Raw genomic sequence first — 19,111 nt, 5'->3', positions numbered from 1 at the left:
ATAATAAAAGGTTTGGGGAGGTGGGGAGAACCCCACTTTCTTCAGACTGCTATATCTAGCTCATTCCTCTAACACCCTAACTCCACCAACTGTACAGGGTCCTACAATTCATTAATCCATGTAGATTTTCTATGTCCCTCAAAACCTTATGGTCTTATGCAGCTTAAACCAAGTTTCACCGCAGTGACTCTGGTTGCATATACTGTTGCCTCCATGCCCTCACTCACTTTGTGGTATTCACCTGGATGACCACACTCTTCTAAAATATAACTCTCCACCACCTTACAACCAAAATGCTGAACAAGAAAATAATGCAAACAACTCTCACCTGAAATATATGATCTCTAACCTACATAGGCTCCCAAAGCAGTCCAGGAACCAGACTACACTTCCCTAGTTCCTTTGCCTTTCACTCTCCTTCTCTCATCTCCCCAAACGTCCTACATCTTCACTCTCAGCTGACGACCAAGCTTTCACTTCACTGACAATACTAACATTAGGAGGGAGCTTCCTACCAACAGGTACCACACATTGAGCCTGGGTTCCACACCTTCAACCTTCTGCTACCAGGCACATGCTGTCCATGCTCCTGGCCAAGGCCAGACCCTCCCTTCATTCCCTAAATCCCCCCTTCTCTCATTTATGAACATTGCTCCAACAATTTCTTCCCACCTTCTCCTGCATCGGCATTTTCCTCTTTACTGAATCAATTCTGTCAATACAGAAACACTTGTTACTTTTCCCATTAAAACAAACAAAACAAAAACAAAAACAAAACAACCTTTCCTACAGCCACTACCCCTTCTCTTTCCATTCACTGCAAAATCTCTCCAGAAAGTTCTTATTCTCTGTCTGAAACTTCTCACTCTCTCTTATCTAGTCAGGCTTTTACTTTCAACACATTCCTACGTGGTAAATCCAATGACCAATTTTCAGCACTCATCTAACTTAGCAGCAACCTTTGACATCGCTGGCCACTCTCTCCTCTGGGAAGTACTTTCTTTACTTGGCTCTCAGGACACCACACTGGCTTCCTTAACTCCATCCTCCGGTTGTCAATTTTCCTCCCCCCATCTTCTCACACTCTGGCTCAGTACGTGGATCTCTTTACTACCCACACTTTTAGCTTTGGTGAACTCCGCCAGCCCAAAGCTTTACCACACATCCTGATGACCCCTAAACTTTCAGCTCCAATCTGACCTTCTCCTGCTATGTACATAACTTCCCAGACAGTATCTCAACCTGAGGGCTAATAGGCATTTCAAATTTACCCACCTAAACCTGAGATCCTAATATCCACGCTCCCAAGAAATACATGCTCTTTTCTTGTGGTCTCTTACAATAAATGGAAACTCTATTATGCCAAATCACTACACTACACTTGGAAGCCATTTTTTTTAAAGTTTATTTATTTTTGAGAGAGAAAGAGACCGCATAAGCGGGTGAGGGGCAGAGAGAGAGAAGAGAGAGAGAAAGAGAATCCTAAGCAGGCTTTGCATTGTCAGCAGAGAGTCTGATGCAGGGCTAGAACTCATGAAACTGTGAGATCATGACCTGAGCCAAAACCAAAAGTCGGATGCTGAACCAACTGAGCCACCCAGGAACCCTACTGGAAGCCATTCTTGACTCCTTCCTTGCTGTCACATCCAATAGCCAGCTGATCAACAAATCCTATACACTTCTCAGCCCTCCACTGCTGCCCTTCCAGTCTTAAGCCCCTCTCATCTGTGGTGTGAATAACAGTAACAATCTCCTAACTGGCATTCCCAATCATGCCTATAACCTTCTCCTCCCCATTCAGTCTACAGTCAACAGCAGATAGAGTGACCTTACTAAAATAAAGGATCAGGCCCCCTCTTCAACCATAGCCCTCCATAGCTCCACTTCTCACTCAGAGGAAACACCCAAGGGCTTACAGGAATCAACTAAGGCCTAATGAACTCTGTCCCACCTCCCTCTATCACATCTCTGATCACATCCCCTACCATTCTCCCCACTTCCTCTGCTCCAGCTCTATAAATTTGAGGGCTCAAATATTTAGTATCTCCCTGACTTGACGAAACTGGCTCCAAACCTACCATGGCTCCATCTTTTTTTGTGGCAGTCACACACGGACCCATCCTTATGTTGCTCTCTGTAGCTTCTGCTTTCTTCCAGGCGTCTAATCGGAATCTTTCCATCACTTTTATTTCTTCCCTGAGGTCTGTGTTCTCTCTGACCAACATTTCTATTTGGCTTCTAAGACGGCCATGTGTGCTTGACCATTTTGCTTCCTTTCTTTTCAAATCTTCCTGTAAATCTGCTATCTGCTGTTTCAAAGCCTCTCAAAACAAAACAACAACAACAAAAAATTACTAGAATAACGCAATAGAAGAAAAGAGATACATCATTAAAACATAAGTGCTGCCGTAGCACAGGCAGCAGAAAAGGGAAGGCTTGGTCAATCACATTTCAAAAACATCAAGTTTTTCATGAAAAGGGAATGGAGTTCAGGGTAAAGACTCACCTCATATCATCAACAAAACTGATTCCAGAAGAAGGAAGGCACTACTAAGGAGTTCACTGCAATAACACTGTCATGAGGTAATAAAGGTCTACACTAAGCTTATTAATTGAAATAGAAAGAAAGACAAATGGGAGATTATCTGGTAAAGAAAAAATTAACAGGAATCATGACTAACTGAATGAAGAGCTGAGGTAAAGGGATGAATAAAACATTCAAAGTCAAAACCACCAGCCCTGAAAGCAGATTCTGTTTCAGATTCATTAGAAGAAATGGGTTTTAAGAAACTTATCTGTTTCAGATGGACTAAATGACATATGTGAAGAAACTCCTAGAAATGTCTAGAAGCAATTTGCAACTGTACAAATAAAAATCAAGACCAATGTCAAAACTAAGGAAAAATTCATCACCTACATGGCTTATGTGGGTGCATGATATGGGGAGTGCCTGAAAGCTGAGGCAAGGAGCATGAGCAGAAGCAAGATCTCCTTGCCCACCACCTGAAAACTCACCTGAAGGCAGTGAGGAGCCCTAAGGAGCTCATTAATACGCATGAAATAAAAAAGTACATGGCAGCAAATGAAGATGAAAACATGACAGTCCAAAACCTTTGGGATGCAGCAATGGCAGTCCTAAGAGAAAAGTATATTGCAATCCAGGCCTACCTCAAGAAGCAAGAAAAGTCTCAAATACATGACCTAACCCTACACCTAAAGGATCTAGAAAAGGAGCAGCAAATAAAGTCTAAAGCCAGCAGAAGATGGGAAATAATAAAGAATAGAGCAGAAATAAATGATATTAAAACAACAAAACCCAGCAGAATAGATCAATGAAACTAAGAGCTGGTTCTTTGAAAGAATTAATAAAATTGATAAACCCCTAGGCAGACTTGTCAAAAGGAAAAGAGAAAGGACCAAAACAAATAAAATCATGAGTGAAACAGATCACAAACAACACCACAGAAATACAGACAACTGTAAGAGAATATTATGAAAAATCATATGCCAAAAACTGGGCAATCTAGAAGAAATGGACAAATTCCTAGAAACATACAAACTACCAAAACTGAAACAGGAAGAAATAGAAAATGTGAGCAGACCTATAACCAGCAAAGAAATTGAAACAGTAATCAAAAATCTCTGAACAAACAAGAGTAGTCCTGGGCCAAATGGCTTCCCAAGGGAATTCTACCAGACATTTAAAGAAAAGTTAATATATATTATCGTCAAACTGTTCCACAAAACAGAAATGGAAGGAAAACTTCTAAACTCAATCTATGAGGCCAGCATTACCTGATTCCAAAACCAGACGAAGACCACACTAAAAAGGAGAATTACAGGCCAACATCCCTGATGAATCTGGATGTAAAAATTCTCAACTAGATATTAGCAAATCTAATCCAACAGTACATTAAAAGAATTATTCACCACGATGAAGTGGGATTTATTCCTGGGCTGTAGGGGTGGTTCAGTATTCACAAATCCATCACCATGATACACCACATTAATAAAAGAAAAGTACAAGAGCCATATGATCCTCTCAATTGATGCACAAAAAGCATTTGACAGAATAAAGGATCCATTCTTAACAAAAACACTCAACAAAGTAGGAATAGAGGGAACATACCTCAAAATCATAAAGGCCATATACAAAAGACCCACAGGTAAATCCTCCTCAATGGGGAAAAACTGAGAGCTTTGCCTCTACAGTCAGGAACAAGACGGGGATGTCCACTCTCACCATTTCTATTTAAACACAGTACTGGACGTCTTAGTCTCAGCAATCAAACAATGAAAAGAAACAAAAGGCATCCAAATCAACAAGGAAGAAGTCAAACAATCATTATTCGCAGACAACATGTTACTCTATGTAGAAAACCCGAAATACTCCACCAAAAAATTGCCAGAACTAATACATGAATTCTGCAAAGTAACAGGATATAAAAATCAACATACAGAAATCTGTTGCCTTTTTATACACCAATAATGAAGGAGAAGAAAAAGAAATCAAGGAAGCGATCCCATTTGCAATAGCACCAAAAACTGTAAGATACCTAAGAATAAACCTAATCAAAGATTTGAAAACCGCAGAACACTTATGAAAGAAGTTAAAGACAACACAAAGAAGTGGAAGAACATTCCATGCTCATGGATTGGAATAACAAACATTGTTAAAATGTCTATACTACCCAAAGCAACCTACACATTCAATGCAACCCCTATCAAAATACTACCAGAATTTTTCACAGAACTAGAACAAATAATCCTAAAATTTGTATGGAGACACAAAAGACCCCAAATAGCCAAAGCAATCCTGAAAAAGAAAAGCAAAGTGGGAGGCATTACAATTCTGGACTTCAAGCTGTATTACAAAGCTGTAGTCATCAAGACAGTATGGTACTGGCACAAAAACAGACATATAGATCAATGGAACAGAATAGAGAACCCAGAAATGGACCCACAAACATATGGCCAACTAATCTTTGAGAAAGCAGGACAGAATATCCAATGGAAAAAAACAACAAACAGTGCTGGGAAAATTGGACAGTAATATACAGAAGAAAACTTTTTGGCTTTTCAAAAATAAATAAATAGTTAAGAGTTTGCAAGTATTAATAACTGGGGGAAAAGAGGCCCGAAAGCTATGAGAAACATCAAAGACAAGCTAACTAAAACAGATTTTTACTACAAGACCAGAAAGTCAAACCAATAAGTGAAAGAGAAAGGTAACTATTAGAGAAAAACATACAAATGTAGTGCTGGGAAAGACTGGTGAGCAAGTGCTCTACCCAAAGGAAGAGTGCAAGATTTACAGTTAGTACAGAGGGCTTCAATTCATATAAATGAACAGAATTAACAGCATTTGGTATGTGGGACATTAAACAGGTCAATGCAACATGACACTGGTGAATTTCCAACTCTTGGCTTATTAATTCACCGATGCCGTTATTGTAGTCTTTTTTTTTTTTTTTTTTTTTTTTTTTGGAAGACTTTGGTAAGAAAACAACTGATATATTTCACTCTAAAAGCCAAAACTACAAAAAATGTTCTTCATGTAGTATCTCAGATTATTTGTTGAGTCAATGAATGATTAATAAATTGATACCCAATTTCTCTTTGACACATCATATAACTCTGAGATCCTTACTAGACTGTCATCCTTACTAACTTATATAAGTATAACGTAAAGAACTGGCATACCTGTATTTCTTCACGTTCTTTTTTATCTGGAAAAGTTCTTGCAACTGTAGTATACTTTTCAAAAACTTTCCGTTCCTTTTGTAGCTTCCTCATTTCCTCCTTTTTAAACTCTTCTATCCGAGTCAATTCTTTTGCTTTCTGTTGTTCAAAGTCTGTAATTTCTCTCCTAAAATGACCAAACCGTGTTATCATCTAAAGGGACCATCTTAATGGAGTAATCCACATGTGGTACAAAACGGAACACCAGGGACAGCCTAGGAATGTAGGAACTGCTGGTCTTAGTGAATCCATCTTCCATCCATCGTACTGAAACAGCTGTCAATTAATTCCATGAAGCATTCCCCCAATAAATATTCATTGAGCATTTGCTATGAATCAAGCACTACCCTAGGTACTGGAGAAACCACAGTGAAAAAAAGCAAACATCCTTATTCCCATGAAGCTTCTCATTCTAATGGGAGAGACATAATAATAAACGAGATAAAATATATGGCACATTAGAAAAGTGTTAAGGGGAAAAATAATGCAAGTGAAGAGTGTAAGAAATAGCAAGGAGACTGAAATTATGGATGGGGTCATCTTGCTGAGATAATATTTGAAGTAAAATCTGAAGGGACTGAGAGAACAGCCACGATGATAAATGGACAAAACAGCTCGGGAAGAGGAAACACCACAGGCAAAAAGTCCAGAGGTAGGAATATGCCTGATGTGTTCAAAGATCAGCTAGGAGGCCAGGGTAGCTAAAACAGAGCGAACAAGAGACAGAACAGCAGGAAAAAGTGTCAAAAAACAAACAAAACAGAGGGCCCAGATGAATTCAGGTCTTATAGACCAGTGTGGGGACTTTGGTGTTTAGCTTAGGAGAATGTCGATCAGAGAAACTGTCATAACCCAGGTTCATTCTGAGGCTCTGTTAAGAACATATGGAGAGTGACGCCAGCCAGATAGTGGAATAGGACGTCCCCAGCTCACATCTCCCTACACAAACAACAATCTGACAGCCAACCACAGATAAAACTGCTTTTGTGAGAGCTCTAGGATCCAGGTAGGAGGTTGAGAAACCCCAGTGAAGCCTAAGGCTGAGGACAGCCACTTTGAGAAGACAGTCCCATGGCCCAGTGGCAGGCTTACCAAACGTGGTCCTAGCTACAGGCCTAAAACAGCCCAGTCTGTCTGGAGGCTCGGCTCCAGCCCCATCTGCCAAAGGACCCAGGAGGAGCCACACCCAACTGTGTCCCTGGTAACAGGCCCACAGACGTCAGTCGTGACTATAAAATCAGAAACAGTCCTGTAACCTGGCTCCAGCCCTGCTCTATCGTGGTACCGGAGTCAGTCCTGCTCACCCAGGGACCCAGCAGGAGGACTGAGGAGCCTAGCAGGAAGCTGCTCAAAACCTGTAGGAGCCACACCCATTCTCACTCCTGGTAACAGACCCACTGTCTGCACACTCAACAGTGGACCTGAAAGCAGCCCCATGATGTAGCTTCAGCCCTGCTGGACTCTGGTCCTAGAGCAGTCCTGTGCAACTGAGGATCTGGTAGGAACCACATCCATCATGTCCCTGTTCACAGACCTGCCAATTAAGGACACTGTGGACTCGGCAGTAGGCACACTACAACCCCACTCAATTATGATCCTGGAGGCAGACCATCAGTCCAGGCATCCAGCAAGAGAAGGTCTTTACCTGCCAAAACTGGTCTGTTAAGACAAAAAGAGCTTTTTGGCCTTTCAAATGCAAAAATGTCAACACACGAATTAGGCAACTGTGACACCACCAAAGGAAACTAGTAAATTAATAAGGCTCCAGTAACCAATCCCAAAGAAATGCAGATCTAGGAACTGACAAAGAATTCAAAATAATTGTTTTAACGAGTAAACTACAAGAGAACACAGATAAGGGCGCCTGGGTGGCTCAGTCGGTTGAGCGTCTGACTTCGGGCTCAGGTCAGTATCTCATGGTTCGTGAGTTCAAGCCCCACGTCGGGCTCTGTGCTGACAGCTCAGAACCTGGAGCTTGCTTTGGATTCTGTGTCTCCCTCTCTCTCTGCCCCTCCCCCACTCATGCCATGTCTTTCTTTCAAAAATAAACAGTAAAAAATAATTTTTTTAACAAAAAAAAAGAGAACACAGATAAACAACTCTACAAAATCAGGAAAATAATACCTGGGAAAAAAAACAAACAACAAGTTCAACAAAGAGACAGAAATCATTAAAAAAAAAAACCAAAACTATAGTTACTTAAAACTAAATAAATAAATAAAACGTAAGGGGTGCCTGGCTGGCTCAGTCAGAAGACCATATAACTCTTGATCTCAGGGTCACGAGTTCAAGCCCCACAGGGGATGTAGGGATTACTTAAAAATAAATAAACTAAATAATACAAAAACAGAAATTCTGGAGCTAAAGAATACATGAATAAAGTGTAAAATACAATAGAGAACTTCAACAGCAGACTTAAGCAGAAGAAAGAATCTGTGAACTCAAAAACAGATAATTTGAGGTTAGCCAGTCAGAGGAGAAAAAAGAAAAATAATGAAAAAGAGTGAAGAAAGCCCATGGGATCTATGGAGCACTACAAAAGAACCAATATGCTCATTATGGAAGTCTCAGAAAGAAAAAACAAGCAAAATCAACAACCCCCTTAGAAGACTAAGAAAGACAGAAGACATGGGGCGCCTGGGTGGCGCAGTCGGTTAAGCGTCCGACTTCAGCCAGGTCACGATCTCGCGGTCTGTGAGTTCGAGCCCCGCGTCAGGCTCTGGGCTGATGGCTCGGAGCCTGGAGCCTGTTTCCGATTCTGTGTCTCCCTCTCTCTCTGCCCCTCCCCCGTTCATGCTCTGTCTCTCTCTGTCCCAAAAATAAATAAACGTTGAAAAAAATTTAAAAAAAAAAAAAAAAAAAAAAGAAAGACAGAAGACTCGAATAAAATCATAAATGAAAGAGGACATGTTGCAATAGATGCCCCAGAAATAAAAAGGATCATATTATGAACAATTATATCCCCAAATCTGGATAATCTAGAAGAAACAAATTCCTAGAAACATACAACCTACAAAACTGAATCTAGAAGAAACAGAAAGGCTGAAGAGACCCATAATAAGGAGATTGAATCAGAAATCAAAAACCTCCCAAGAAAGAAAAGTTCAGGACCAGATGGCTTCCCAAGTAAATTCCAGCAAACATTCAAAAAATAATTAATACTAATCCTTCCTGAACTTCTTCCAAAAAAAAGAGAAGAAACACTTCCAAACTCATTTTATTATGAGGGTAGTATCACTTGGATGCCAAAGTCAGACAGTGACACCACAAGAAAACTACAGGCCAATATCCCTGATGAATATAAGATGTAAAAATCCTCAATAAACACTAGCAAACCAAATCCAACAGCACATTAAAAGGATTTACACCATGACCTAGTGGGATTCACCCCTGTAACATAAGGCTGGCTCAACATATCAAATCAATTAATGTGATGCAAACTGGTGCAGCCACTGTATAAAAGTTTGGAAGTTCTTCAAAAAATTAAGTATAGAATTACCATATGATCTAGCAATTCCAACCCTGGGTATACACCCCAAAGAACTAAAAACAGAGACCTGAACAGATATTTGTACACCAATGTTAGTAGCATTATTCACAATAATCACAAGGTAGAAACAACCCAAATGTTTAGCTGTGAGCCAAGAAATGCCAAGGCTTGCCAGCAACACACTTCTCCTACCCCACCCCTCCCCGTCGGCCCTCACCTTCCCCAAGAAGATACTCTCCTCCAATACAAAGGAGATACTCTCCTCCACCTCCAAAAAGAAGAACGGCTTCTCCCCCTCCCCCTCCTAAACAAAGGGCATTGCCATCTCCACCACCAAAGTGTGGGTTCTCCCATTCTCCACTTACCAAACAAAGAACCTCCCCAGTCACCAAGAGACATTCACATTCATTAATATCAAAGCATAGGAAAGGGTCTTCCCCAAGCCGATCTACCCAGGAGCCCCAGTTACCACAACCAAACAGCATTCACCCTCACAATGGCTTCGAGGTCCTCAGACCTCAAGTCCTCCACCTGTTCGAAGAGGAGCATCATCAATCACCCCAAAGTAGGCAGTCCCGATGTCCAAGTACTAGGCCCATCAGGAGAGTCTCCAGGACTCTGAAACCCAAAAACACAAAACGGGCTGCCTCACCAAGCCCTCAGTCTGTAAGGAGGGTTTCATCCTCCCAATCTGTCTCAGGATCTCCTGAGCCAACAATTAAAAAGCCCCCACCAACTCAGTCTCCTGTCCAGTCTCAGTCACCCTTTACCAACTGGTCACCAGTGGTACCAGTCAAAAAGGCTAAAAGCCCAACACCAAGCCCATCTCTGGCGAGGAACTCAGACCCAGAAAGAGGTGGGAAGAAAAAGAAAAAGAAGGACAAGAAACACAAGGAGGATAAGAAGCACAAGAAGCACAAAAAACACAAGAAGGAAAAGGCCGTGGATGCACCTGCTGTGGCTGCTGTACCCCTGCAGCCATTGCTGCTCCCACAACCACATCAGCACAGCCGGAACCAGAGGCAGAGCCTGAGCCTAAGGAGACCAAAAGCGAGCCTGAAGACAATCTCGACGACTGAGAAAAGCACTTGAGTGAAAAGGCACTGAGGTCGATGTGGAAGGCTCAAGGGACCCCACAGTCTTAGGTGGGAATGTGTGTTATGATGTACATTTTATTTGGTCTGTACACAATTCAATTTCAAAATTGCTAAAATGTGTTTGAGCTTTAGACTATAACATTTGTTGTAATAATTGCTAGGTTGAAGTTCACCATGTAAAAAAAAAAAGGGCACGGATTTGCATTGCAAACCAAAGGTGTCCACAGTGTATTAGTGACATTCTTTCATTGACAGCTGACATAAATTCATTTCAAGTGAAATATTTTAAACCAAAAAAAAAAAAAATCCCCTTTTAAAAAAAAAAGGAGGGTTTCAATATTGTGGGCATTCTTACAGTTTCTTTAAAGGCCTTGGTTATTCCTAGAGGTTTTCCTTTCTTTTGTTTTTTTTTTTTTCTTTATTTTTTCTCATTTGAGTCTTAGCACCCATTTAAGTTATGATGCTTGTAAACGTTGTAAACGTTGCAAGGACCACAAAGTACCAGAGACATCACTACAAGCATAAAACCTACAGTTAACACAATGACTCTAAAACCGTATCTTTCAATAATAACACTGAATGTAAATGGACTAAATGATCCAATCAAAAGACACAGGATATCAGAATGGATAAAAAAACAAGAACCATCTATTTGCTGTCTACAAAAGACTCATTTTAGACATGAGAACACCTTCAGATTGAAAATGAAGGGATGGAAAACTATCTGTCATGCCATTGGAAGTAAAAGAAAGCTGGAGTAGCCATACTTATATCAGACAAACTAGACGTTAAATTAAAGGCAGTTAACAAGAGACGAAGAAGGCATTATATAGTAATTACAGGGTCGATCCATCAAGAGCTAACAATTATAAATGTCTATGCACCGAATTCACAGGCACCCAAATATATATAGAAGAACTAATCACAAACATAAGCAATCTTATTGGTAGGAATGTGGTAATTGCAGGGGACTTTAATACTCCACTTACAGAAATGGATAGATCATCTAGACAGAGAATCAGTAAAGAAACAAGGGCCCTGAATGATACACTGGACCGGATGGACTTGACAGATACATTCAGAACTTTTCATCCTGCAGCAGCAGAATATACTTTCTTCTCGAGTGCACATGGAACACTCTCCAACATAGATCACATACTGGGTCACAAAACAACCCTCAATAAATATAAAAGAATTGAGATCATACCATGCACACTTTCAGATCACAATGTTATGAAACTTGAAATCAACTACAGGAAAAAGTTTGGAAAACCTCCAAATGCATGGAGGTTAAAGAACATCCTACTAAAGAACGAATGGGTCAACTAAGCAATTAAAGAAGAAATTAAAAAATATATGGAAATAAATGAAAATGAAAATACAACAATCCAAACGCTTTGGGATGCAGCAAAGGAACTCCTAAGAGGAAAATACATTGCAATACAGGCCTATCTCAAGAAAAAAAAAAAATCCCAAATACAAAATCTAATAGCACACCTAAAGGAACTAGAAGCAGAGCAGCAAAGAAACTCCAAAGCCAGCAGAAGAAGAGAAATAATAAAGATCAGAGCAGAAATAAACAATATAGACTCTAAGAAACCAGTAGAACAGATCAATGAAACCAAGAATTGGTTTATTGAAAAAATAAACAAAATTGGTAAACCTCTAGCCAGGCTTCTCAAAAAGAAAAGAGAGAGGACCCAAATAGATAAAATCATGAATGAAAGTGGATTTATGACAACCAATCCCTCAGAAATACAAGTAATTACCATGAAATACTATGAAAAATCATATGCCAACAAACTGGACAACCTGGAAGAAATGAACAAATTCCTAAACACCCACACACTACCAAAACTCAAATGGGAAGAAATAGAAAACTTGAACAGACCCATTACTAGTGAAGGATTAAATCAGTTATCAAAAAATCTCCCAATAAATAAGAGTCCTGGACCAGATGGCTTCCCTGCAAAATTCCACTAGACATTTAAAGCAGAGTTAGTACCTATCCTTCTCAAGCTGTTCCAAAAAACAGAAATGGAAGGAAAACTTCCGGACTCATGATACGAAGCCAGCATTACTTTGATTCCCAAACCACACAGAGACCCAACAAAATAGGAGAACTACAGCCGAATATCCCTGATGAACATGGATGCAAAAATTTTCAACAAGATACTAGCAAATCGAATTCAACAGCATATAAAAAGAATTATTCACCATGATCAAGTGGGATTCATTCCTGGGCTGCAAGGCTGGTTCAATATTCACAAATCAATCAATGTGATACATCACAGTAATAAAAGAAAAGATAACAATCATATGATCCTGTCAATAGATACAGAAAATGCATTAGACAAAATACGGCATCCTTTCTTAATAAAAACCCTCAAAAGTCGGAATAGAAGGAACATACCTCAGCATCATAAAAGCCATTTATGAAAAGCCCACAGCTAATATCATCCTCAATGGGGAAAAACTGAGAGATTTCCCCCTGAGATCAGGAACACAACATGGATATCCACTCTCACCACTGTTGTTTAACATAGTGTTAGAAGTACTAGCATCAGCAATCAGACAACAAAATGAAATAAAAGGCATCCAAATTGGCAAAGAAGTCAAACTTTCACTTTTCACAGACAACATGATACTCTACATGGAAAACCCAACAGACTGCACCAAAAGTCTGCTAGAACTGATACATGAATTCAACAAAGTCACAGGTTACAAAATCAATGTACAGAAATTGGTTGCATTTTTATACACCAATAATGAAGCAACAGAAAGACAAATAAAGAAACTGGTCCCATTTACAACTACACCAAGAACCATAAAATACCTAGCAATAAACCTAACCAAAGATGCAAAAGATCTGTATACTAAAAACTATAGAAACTTTATGAAGGAAATTGAAGAAGACACAAAAAATGGAAAAACATTCCATGCTCAGAATATTGTTAAAATGTCAATACTACCCAAAGCAATCTACACATTCAATGCAATCCCAATCAAAATTGCATAGGCATTCTTCTCAAAGCTAGAATAAGCAATCCTAAAATTTGTATGGAACCACAAAAGACCTCAAGTAGCCAAAGTAATATTGAAAAAGAAAACCAAAGTGGGAGACATCACAATCCCAGACTTGCCTCTACAAAGCTGTAATCATCAAGACACAACAGACACATAGACAATGGAATAGAATAGAGAACTCAGAATTGGACCCACAAATGTATGGCCAACTAATCTTTGACAAAGCAGGAAAGAGCATCCAATGGAAAAAAGAAAATCTCTTTAGCAAATGGTGCTGGGAGAACCAGATAGCAACATGCAGAAGAATGAAACTAGACCACTTTCTTATACCATACACAAAAATAAACTCAGAATGGATGAAAGACCTGAATATGAGACAGGAAATCATCAAAACCCTAGAGGAGAAAGCAGGAAAAAAACCTGTCTGACCTCAGCCGCAGCAATTTCTTACTCAACACATCTCCAAAGGCAAGGGAATTAAAAGCAAAAATGAACTATTGGGACCTCATCAAGATAAAGAGATTTTGCACTGCAAAGGAAACAATCAACAAAACTAAAAGGCAACCAAAGGAATGGGAAAAGATATTTGCAAATGACATATCGGACAAAGGGCTAGAATCCAAAATCTATAAAGAACTCACCAAACTCCACACACGAAAAACAATAATCCAGTGAAGAAATGGGCAGAAGACATGAATAGATACTTTTCCAAAGACATCCAGATGGCCAACAGACACATTAAAAGATGCTCAAGGTCACTCATCACCAGGGAAATACAAATCAGAGCCACACTGAGATACCACCTCACACCATCAGAGTGGCTAAAATGAACAAATCAGGAGACTATAGATTCTGGGAAGCATGTGGAGAAACAGGAACCTTCTTGCACTGTTGGTGGGAATGCAAACTGGTGCAGCCACTCTGGAAAACAGCGTGGAAGTTCCTCCAAATATTAAAAATAGAACTACCCTACGACCCAGCAATAGCACTGCTAGGAATCTACCCAATGGATACAGGAGTGCTGATGCATAGGGGCACACGCACCCCAATGTTTATAGAAACGCTTTCAACAATAGCAAAATTATGAAAAGACCCTAAATGTCCATCAACTGACGAATGGATAAAGAAGATGTGGTTTACATATACAATGAAATACTACTTGGCAATGAGAAAGAATGAACTCTGGCCATTTGCAGCAACATGGATGGAACTGGAAGGTATTATGCTAAGTGAAATACGTCAGTCAGAGAAAGACAGATACCATATGTTTTCACTCATGTAGAACTTGAGAAATTTAACAGAAGACCCTAGGGGAAGGGAAGGGGAAAAAATAGTTACAGAGAGGGAAGCAGGCAAACCATAAGAGACTCTTAAATACAGAGAACAAACTGAGGGTGGATGGGGGGTGGGGGAGAGGGGCAAGTGGGTGATGGGCAGGGAGGAGGGCACTTGGGATGAGCACTGGGGGTTGTATGTAAGCCAATTTGACAATAAATTATATTAAATAAATTTAAAAAAAGAAAAAAGAAAAGAAAAGAAAAGAAAAGAGAAAAGAAAAGAAAAGAAAAGAAAAGAAAAGAAAAGAAAAGAAAAGAAAAGAAAAGAAAAGAAAAAAGAAAAGAAAGCATAGTTCCACTGGATGCCTTGACTTCAGACTTCTGGCCTCCAGAACCATGAAAAATAAATTCCCGTTGTTTTAAGCCACCTCATTTGTGTGTACAGTTGATCCTTAAACAACATGGTTTGAACTGCATAGATCCACTCATAAACAATTTTTATACTACAGTACTATAAATGTATTTTCTCTTCCTTATGACTTTCTTAACATTTTTTTTTCTGTACCTTACTTTAATCATGAGAATATGCATATAACACATATAACAAACTATGTGTTAATCAACTGTTATTGGTTAAGGCTTCCAATCAATCATCAGTAGAATATTTGTAGTTAAGTTTTTAGGGAGTCAAAAGTTTTATGTGGATTTTCGACTGTGCAGGGGTTTGGAGCCTCTAACTCCTGCATTGTTCAAGGATGAACTGTACTTTATTATATTAGCCCTAGAAAATTAATGCATTGGCCAAGGTAGCACCTGAAATCACAGCTCCAAAATGCTTGTCAAATTTCAATTTATGAACTCATCACTAAGAGAATTCCCCTTTTAACACATTTCTGATGACAGTGGGTCATTTTAATTAAAAAATTCTTATGTGGTGGGCGCCTTGGGTGGCTCAGCCGGTTAAGTGTCCAATTTCAGCTCAGGTCATGATCTCATAGTTCTTGGGTTCTAGCCCCACACTGGGCTCTGTGCTGACAGCTCAGAGCTTGGAGCCTGCTTTGGATTCTGTGTCTCCCTCTCTCTCTGTCCCTGACCCACTTGTGCTCTGTCTTTGCCTTTCCAAAATAAATAAATGTTAAAAAAAAAAAAAAAAAAATCTTTTTTTTTTTACATTCTTATGTGGTAAAGGTTTCACTTCCTTTTCCTTTTTATTGTTGGATCGACAAAACTTGTTTCAAATATTCTAGATAAAATCTTAAAGATAAAAGTGAATCATTGTATCTTTTCCCAACTTATATGCAAACTTACCTAAGTTTTTCCAAGGCACTTTCCCGTTCAATGCGAAGTTTAGCTAAAGATGTGTTCTCAGCTTTAAATTTTTCTATTTCTGTTTCCAATTCAATTACTTTCTCTCTCAAAACTTGAGATCGAGCACTGTCACCTATAAAATAAGCCATATATATTGAACTTCACAAAAGGTCTTCAGCAGCAGAAACCAGCTAGCTATTAATACTAAGAGCCAAATATATGGTAAACATCTGTACTATTAAAATGCACAAGAAACAACGCCTCTGAAAAAAAAAAAACTATATGAACCTGACTTTCCAGATAAAACCAATCTATATTTAAAAAAGACATTATTCAACTGAAGAGTAACAATCTACCAATGAATTAACATTACATATAAAAAGAAATCATTCAAATAATTTTTAAAAACCTAATACATATGTTTTTTGTCTTTTTGATAACAGCCAATATTGTAATAACTATGGTGACAGATAGAAACTAGACATATCATGGGATCATTTCATAATGTATAAAAATACTGAATCACTATGATGTATACCTGAAACTAATACTGATGTTGTACATCAATTGTACTTCAATTTAAATATGTATATATGAACATGAGTAAGTAATTCACAAGACATCTAAAGCAAATAATTAACATCAAAATCAAAGTTTACTCCCACTAATCACGGAAATACAAATTAAGATGTTTTTCACATACCAATTTGCTATTTCAAAGAGTAAAAAAGCCAACACTTCTGTTCTTCCACTACCCTTTTGAAAAATTGATTTCCGCACAAAAATATGCATTGCAACATTATTTCTAATAGTGAAAAATAATTTAAGTATCCAACATTAAGGAAATTACTGAATAAAATGATGCTGTATTCACAGTGTTCTGCAACCATTTTAAACAATTTTTTAATGTTTATTCATTTTTGAGAGAGAGAGCACAAGCAGGGGCAGAGAGAGAGGGAGACACAGAATGTGAAGCAGGCTCCAGGCTTTGAGCTGTAAGCACAGAGTCGACTCAGGGCTTGAACCCACAAACCATGAGATCATAACCTGAGCTGAAGTCAGATGCTTAACCAACTGAGCCACCCAGGCACCCTATGTTCTGCAACCATTTTTAAAATACACAAAAGTGTTTTAAAGAAATGGCCAGTGCATATTATACACCTGGTCAAAGAAGATAAGGTAATTTGTTTCTTTTTTTTTTTTTTTTTTTTTTTAAGTTTATTTATTTTGAGAGAAAGAGACTGGAGCACGGGGGCAGAGAAAGAGAGAGAGAGAGAATCCCAAGCAGACTCCACACTGTCAGCACAAAGCGCAACGTGGGGCTCAAACTCACAAACTGTGAGATATGACCTGAACCAAAACCAAGAGTCAGACGCTTAACTGACTGTGCCACCCAAGCACCCCAAGAAAGAAAAGCTAAGTTTTTTTACCTTTTTTTTTAAGTTTATTTGAGAGAAAGAGCAGGGCAGCGGGGGCAGAAAGAGAGAGAGGGAGAGAATCCCACAAATCCTGAGAAAAGACCTGGGCTGAAACCAAGAGTCAGATGCTTAACTGACTGAGCTACCCAGGTGCCCCAAAAAAGATAAAGTCAGTTTATTTTTTTATCATTTTTTTAAGTTTATTTATTTGAGAGACAAAGACAGCACGAGTGGGGAGGAGCAGAATGAGAGGCAGAGTGAGAATCCCAAGCAGGCTCCATGCTGCCTGCAGAGGGCCCAACACGAGGTTCAAACTCACAAAACCGCGAGATCACGACCTGAGCCAAAACGAAGACTCCGACGCTTAACCAACTGAGCCACGAGGGCACCCCAACATAAGTTTTAACAAATGTCTGTACCATATTAAAAATACATAGGAAAAATGACTGGAAGGAAAAATTCCAAAATGGTATCACAGCTACCTTTGGATAGTTCAGTTATAAACATTTTTCATTCTATACTTAAGCTACCAAACTTTCTGCAAAAAGTACTACTTTTAAAATCAAAGTATTTTTTTAAATAGTTTAAGTTGGGGCATCTGGGTGGCTCAGTCAGTTAAGTGTCCAACTCTTTCTCTTTTTTTTTTCAGGTTTGTTAATTTTGAGAGAGAAAAAAAAAGAGCACACGTGTGGGCAGGGGAAGGGCAAAGAGAAGGTGAGACAGAGAATCCCAAGCAAGCTCTGCCCTGTTAGGCCAGAGCCCAATGTGGTGCTCAATTCCACAAACCATGAGAGCATGACCTCAGCGGAGATCAAGAGTCCAACACTTAAATCAACGGAGCCACCTGGGTGCCCCAAATGTCCAACTCTTGATCTTGGCTCGGGTCTTGATCTCCCGGTCATGGGTTCAAGCCCTCTGTTGGGCTTCACACTGGGCAAGAAGCCTACTTACATAGCTTAAGTTATTATTTACATTTTTTTCAATGTTTACTTATTTTTGAGAAATAGAAAGATGGAGTGCAAGAAGGAGAGGTGCAGAGAGAGAGGGAGACACAGAATGTGAAGCAGGCTCCAGGCTCCCAGCTGTCAGCACAGAGGCAATGCGGGGCTTGAACTCACAGATGGTAAGATCATGATCTGAGCCAAAGTCGGATACTCAACCTACTGAGCCACTCAGGCACCCCTACAATTTAAAGCACCTGTGCTTTGGTAGGCATTCACAGTTTACTACATGATATGATGGAAAGGAGTTTTCCACATAAGTTTTAGAAGTCCATCGCATCAACTATACATCCATTAAATGGAACGTGGCAGATGTGTAAGCGGGAAAAAACAATCTCCAAAATTTATTATAAGATGAAGAATGGCCTATAAAAAACGTGTTTTCAAAGTGCGTGGATTGCTCAGTCAGTTAAGTGTCCAACTTTGGCTCATGTCATGATCTCACAGCTCCAGGGTTCCAGCCCCACATCAGGCTCTGTGCTGACAGCTCAAAGCCTGGAGCCTGCTTTGGATTCTGTCTCCAGTCTCTCTGTCCCTCCCCTGCTCACACCCTCTCTCTCTCAAAAACTGAATAAATATTAAAAAAAAATGTTTAATGGGGCGCCTGGGTGGCGCAGTCGGTTAAGCGTCCGACTTCAGCCAGGTCACGATCTCGCGGTCCGTGAGTTCGAGCCCCGCGTCAGGCTCTGGGCTGATGGCTCAGAGCCTGGAGCCTGTTTCCGATTCTGTGTCTCCCTCTCTTTCTGCCCCT

General features: G+C 39.6%; 1 protein-coding gene across 7 annotated transcripts in view; it reads right to left on the bottom strand.

Annotated features, from left to right (window-relative positions):
• The window catches only part of CPAP (centrosome assembly and centriole elongation protein), a 56,388-nt gene that overhangs the window by 18,816 nt on the left and 18,461 nt on the right, over window positions 1-19,111 (bottom strand). For 6 of the 7 annotated variants that reach the window (XM_040455537.1, XM_040455524.1, XM_040455546.1 and 3 more), the window contains 3 exons: window positions 15,942-16,074; window positions 5,704-5,869; window positions 2,079-2,321 (listed from right to left, as the gene is read on the bottom strand). In XM_040455537.1, the coding sequence (XP_040311471.1) occupies window positions 2,079-2,321; window positions 5,704-5,869; window positions 15,942-16,074 (542 nt within the window). The remainder of the gene's footprint in view (window positions 1-2,078; window positions 2,322-5,703; window positions 5,870-15,941; window positions 16,075-19,111) is intronic. The other variant, XM_040455551.1, reaches the window with a different exon arrangement.

Source organism: Herpailurus yagouaroundi, unplaced genomic scaffold (assembly GCF_014898765.1).
Source record: "Herpailurus yagouaroundi ecotype Mexico unplaced genomic scaffold, PumYag 59, whole genome shotgun sequence".
NCBI lineage: Eukaryota > Metazoa > Chordata > Mammalia > Carnivora > Felidae > Herpailurus > Herpailurus yagouaroundi.
Note: the sequence above shows the minus strand (reverse complement) of the source record. Positions and strands in the feature narration are given on the sequence as shown.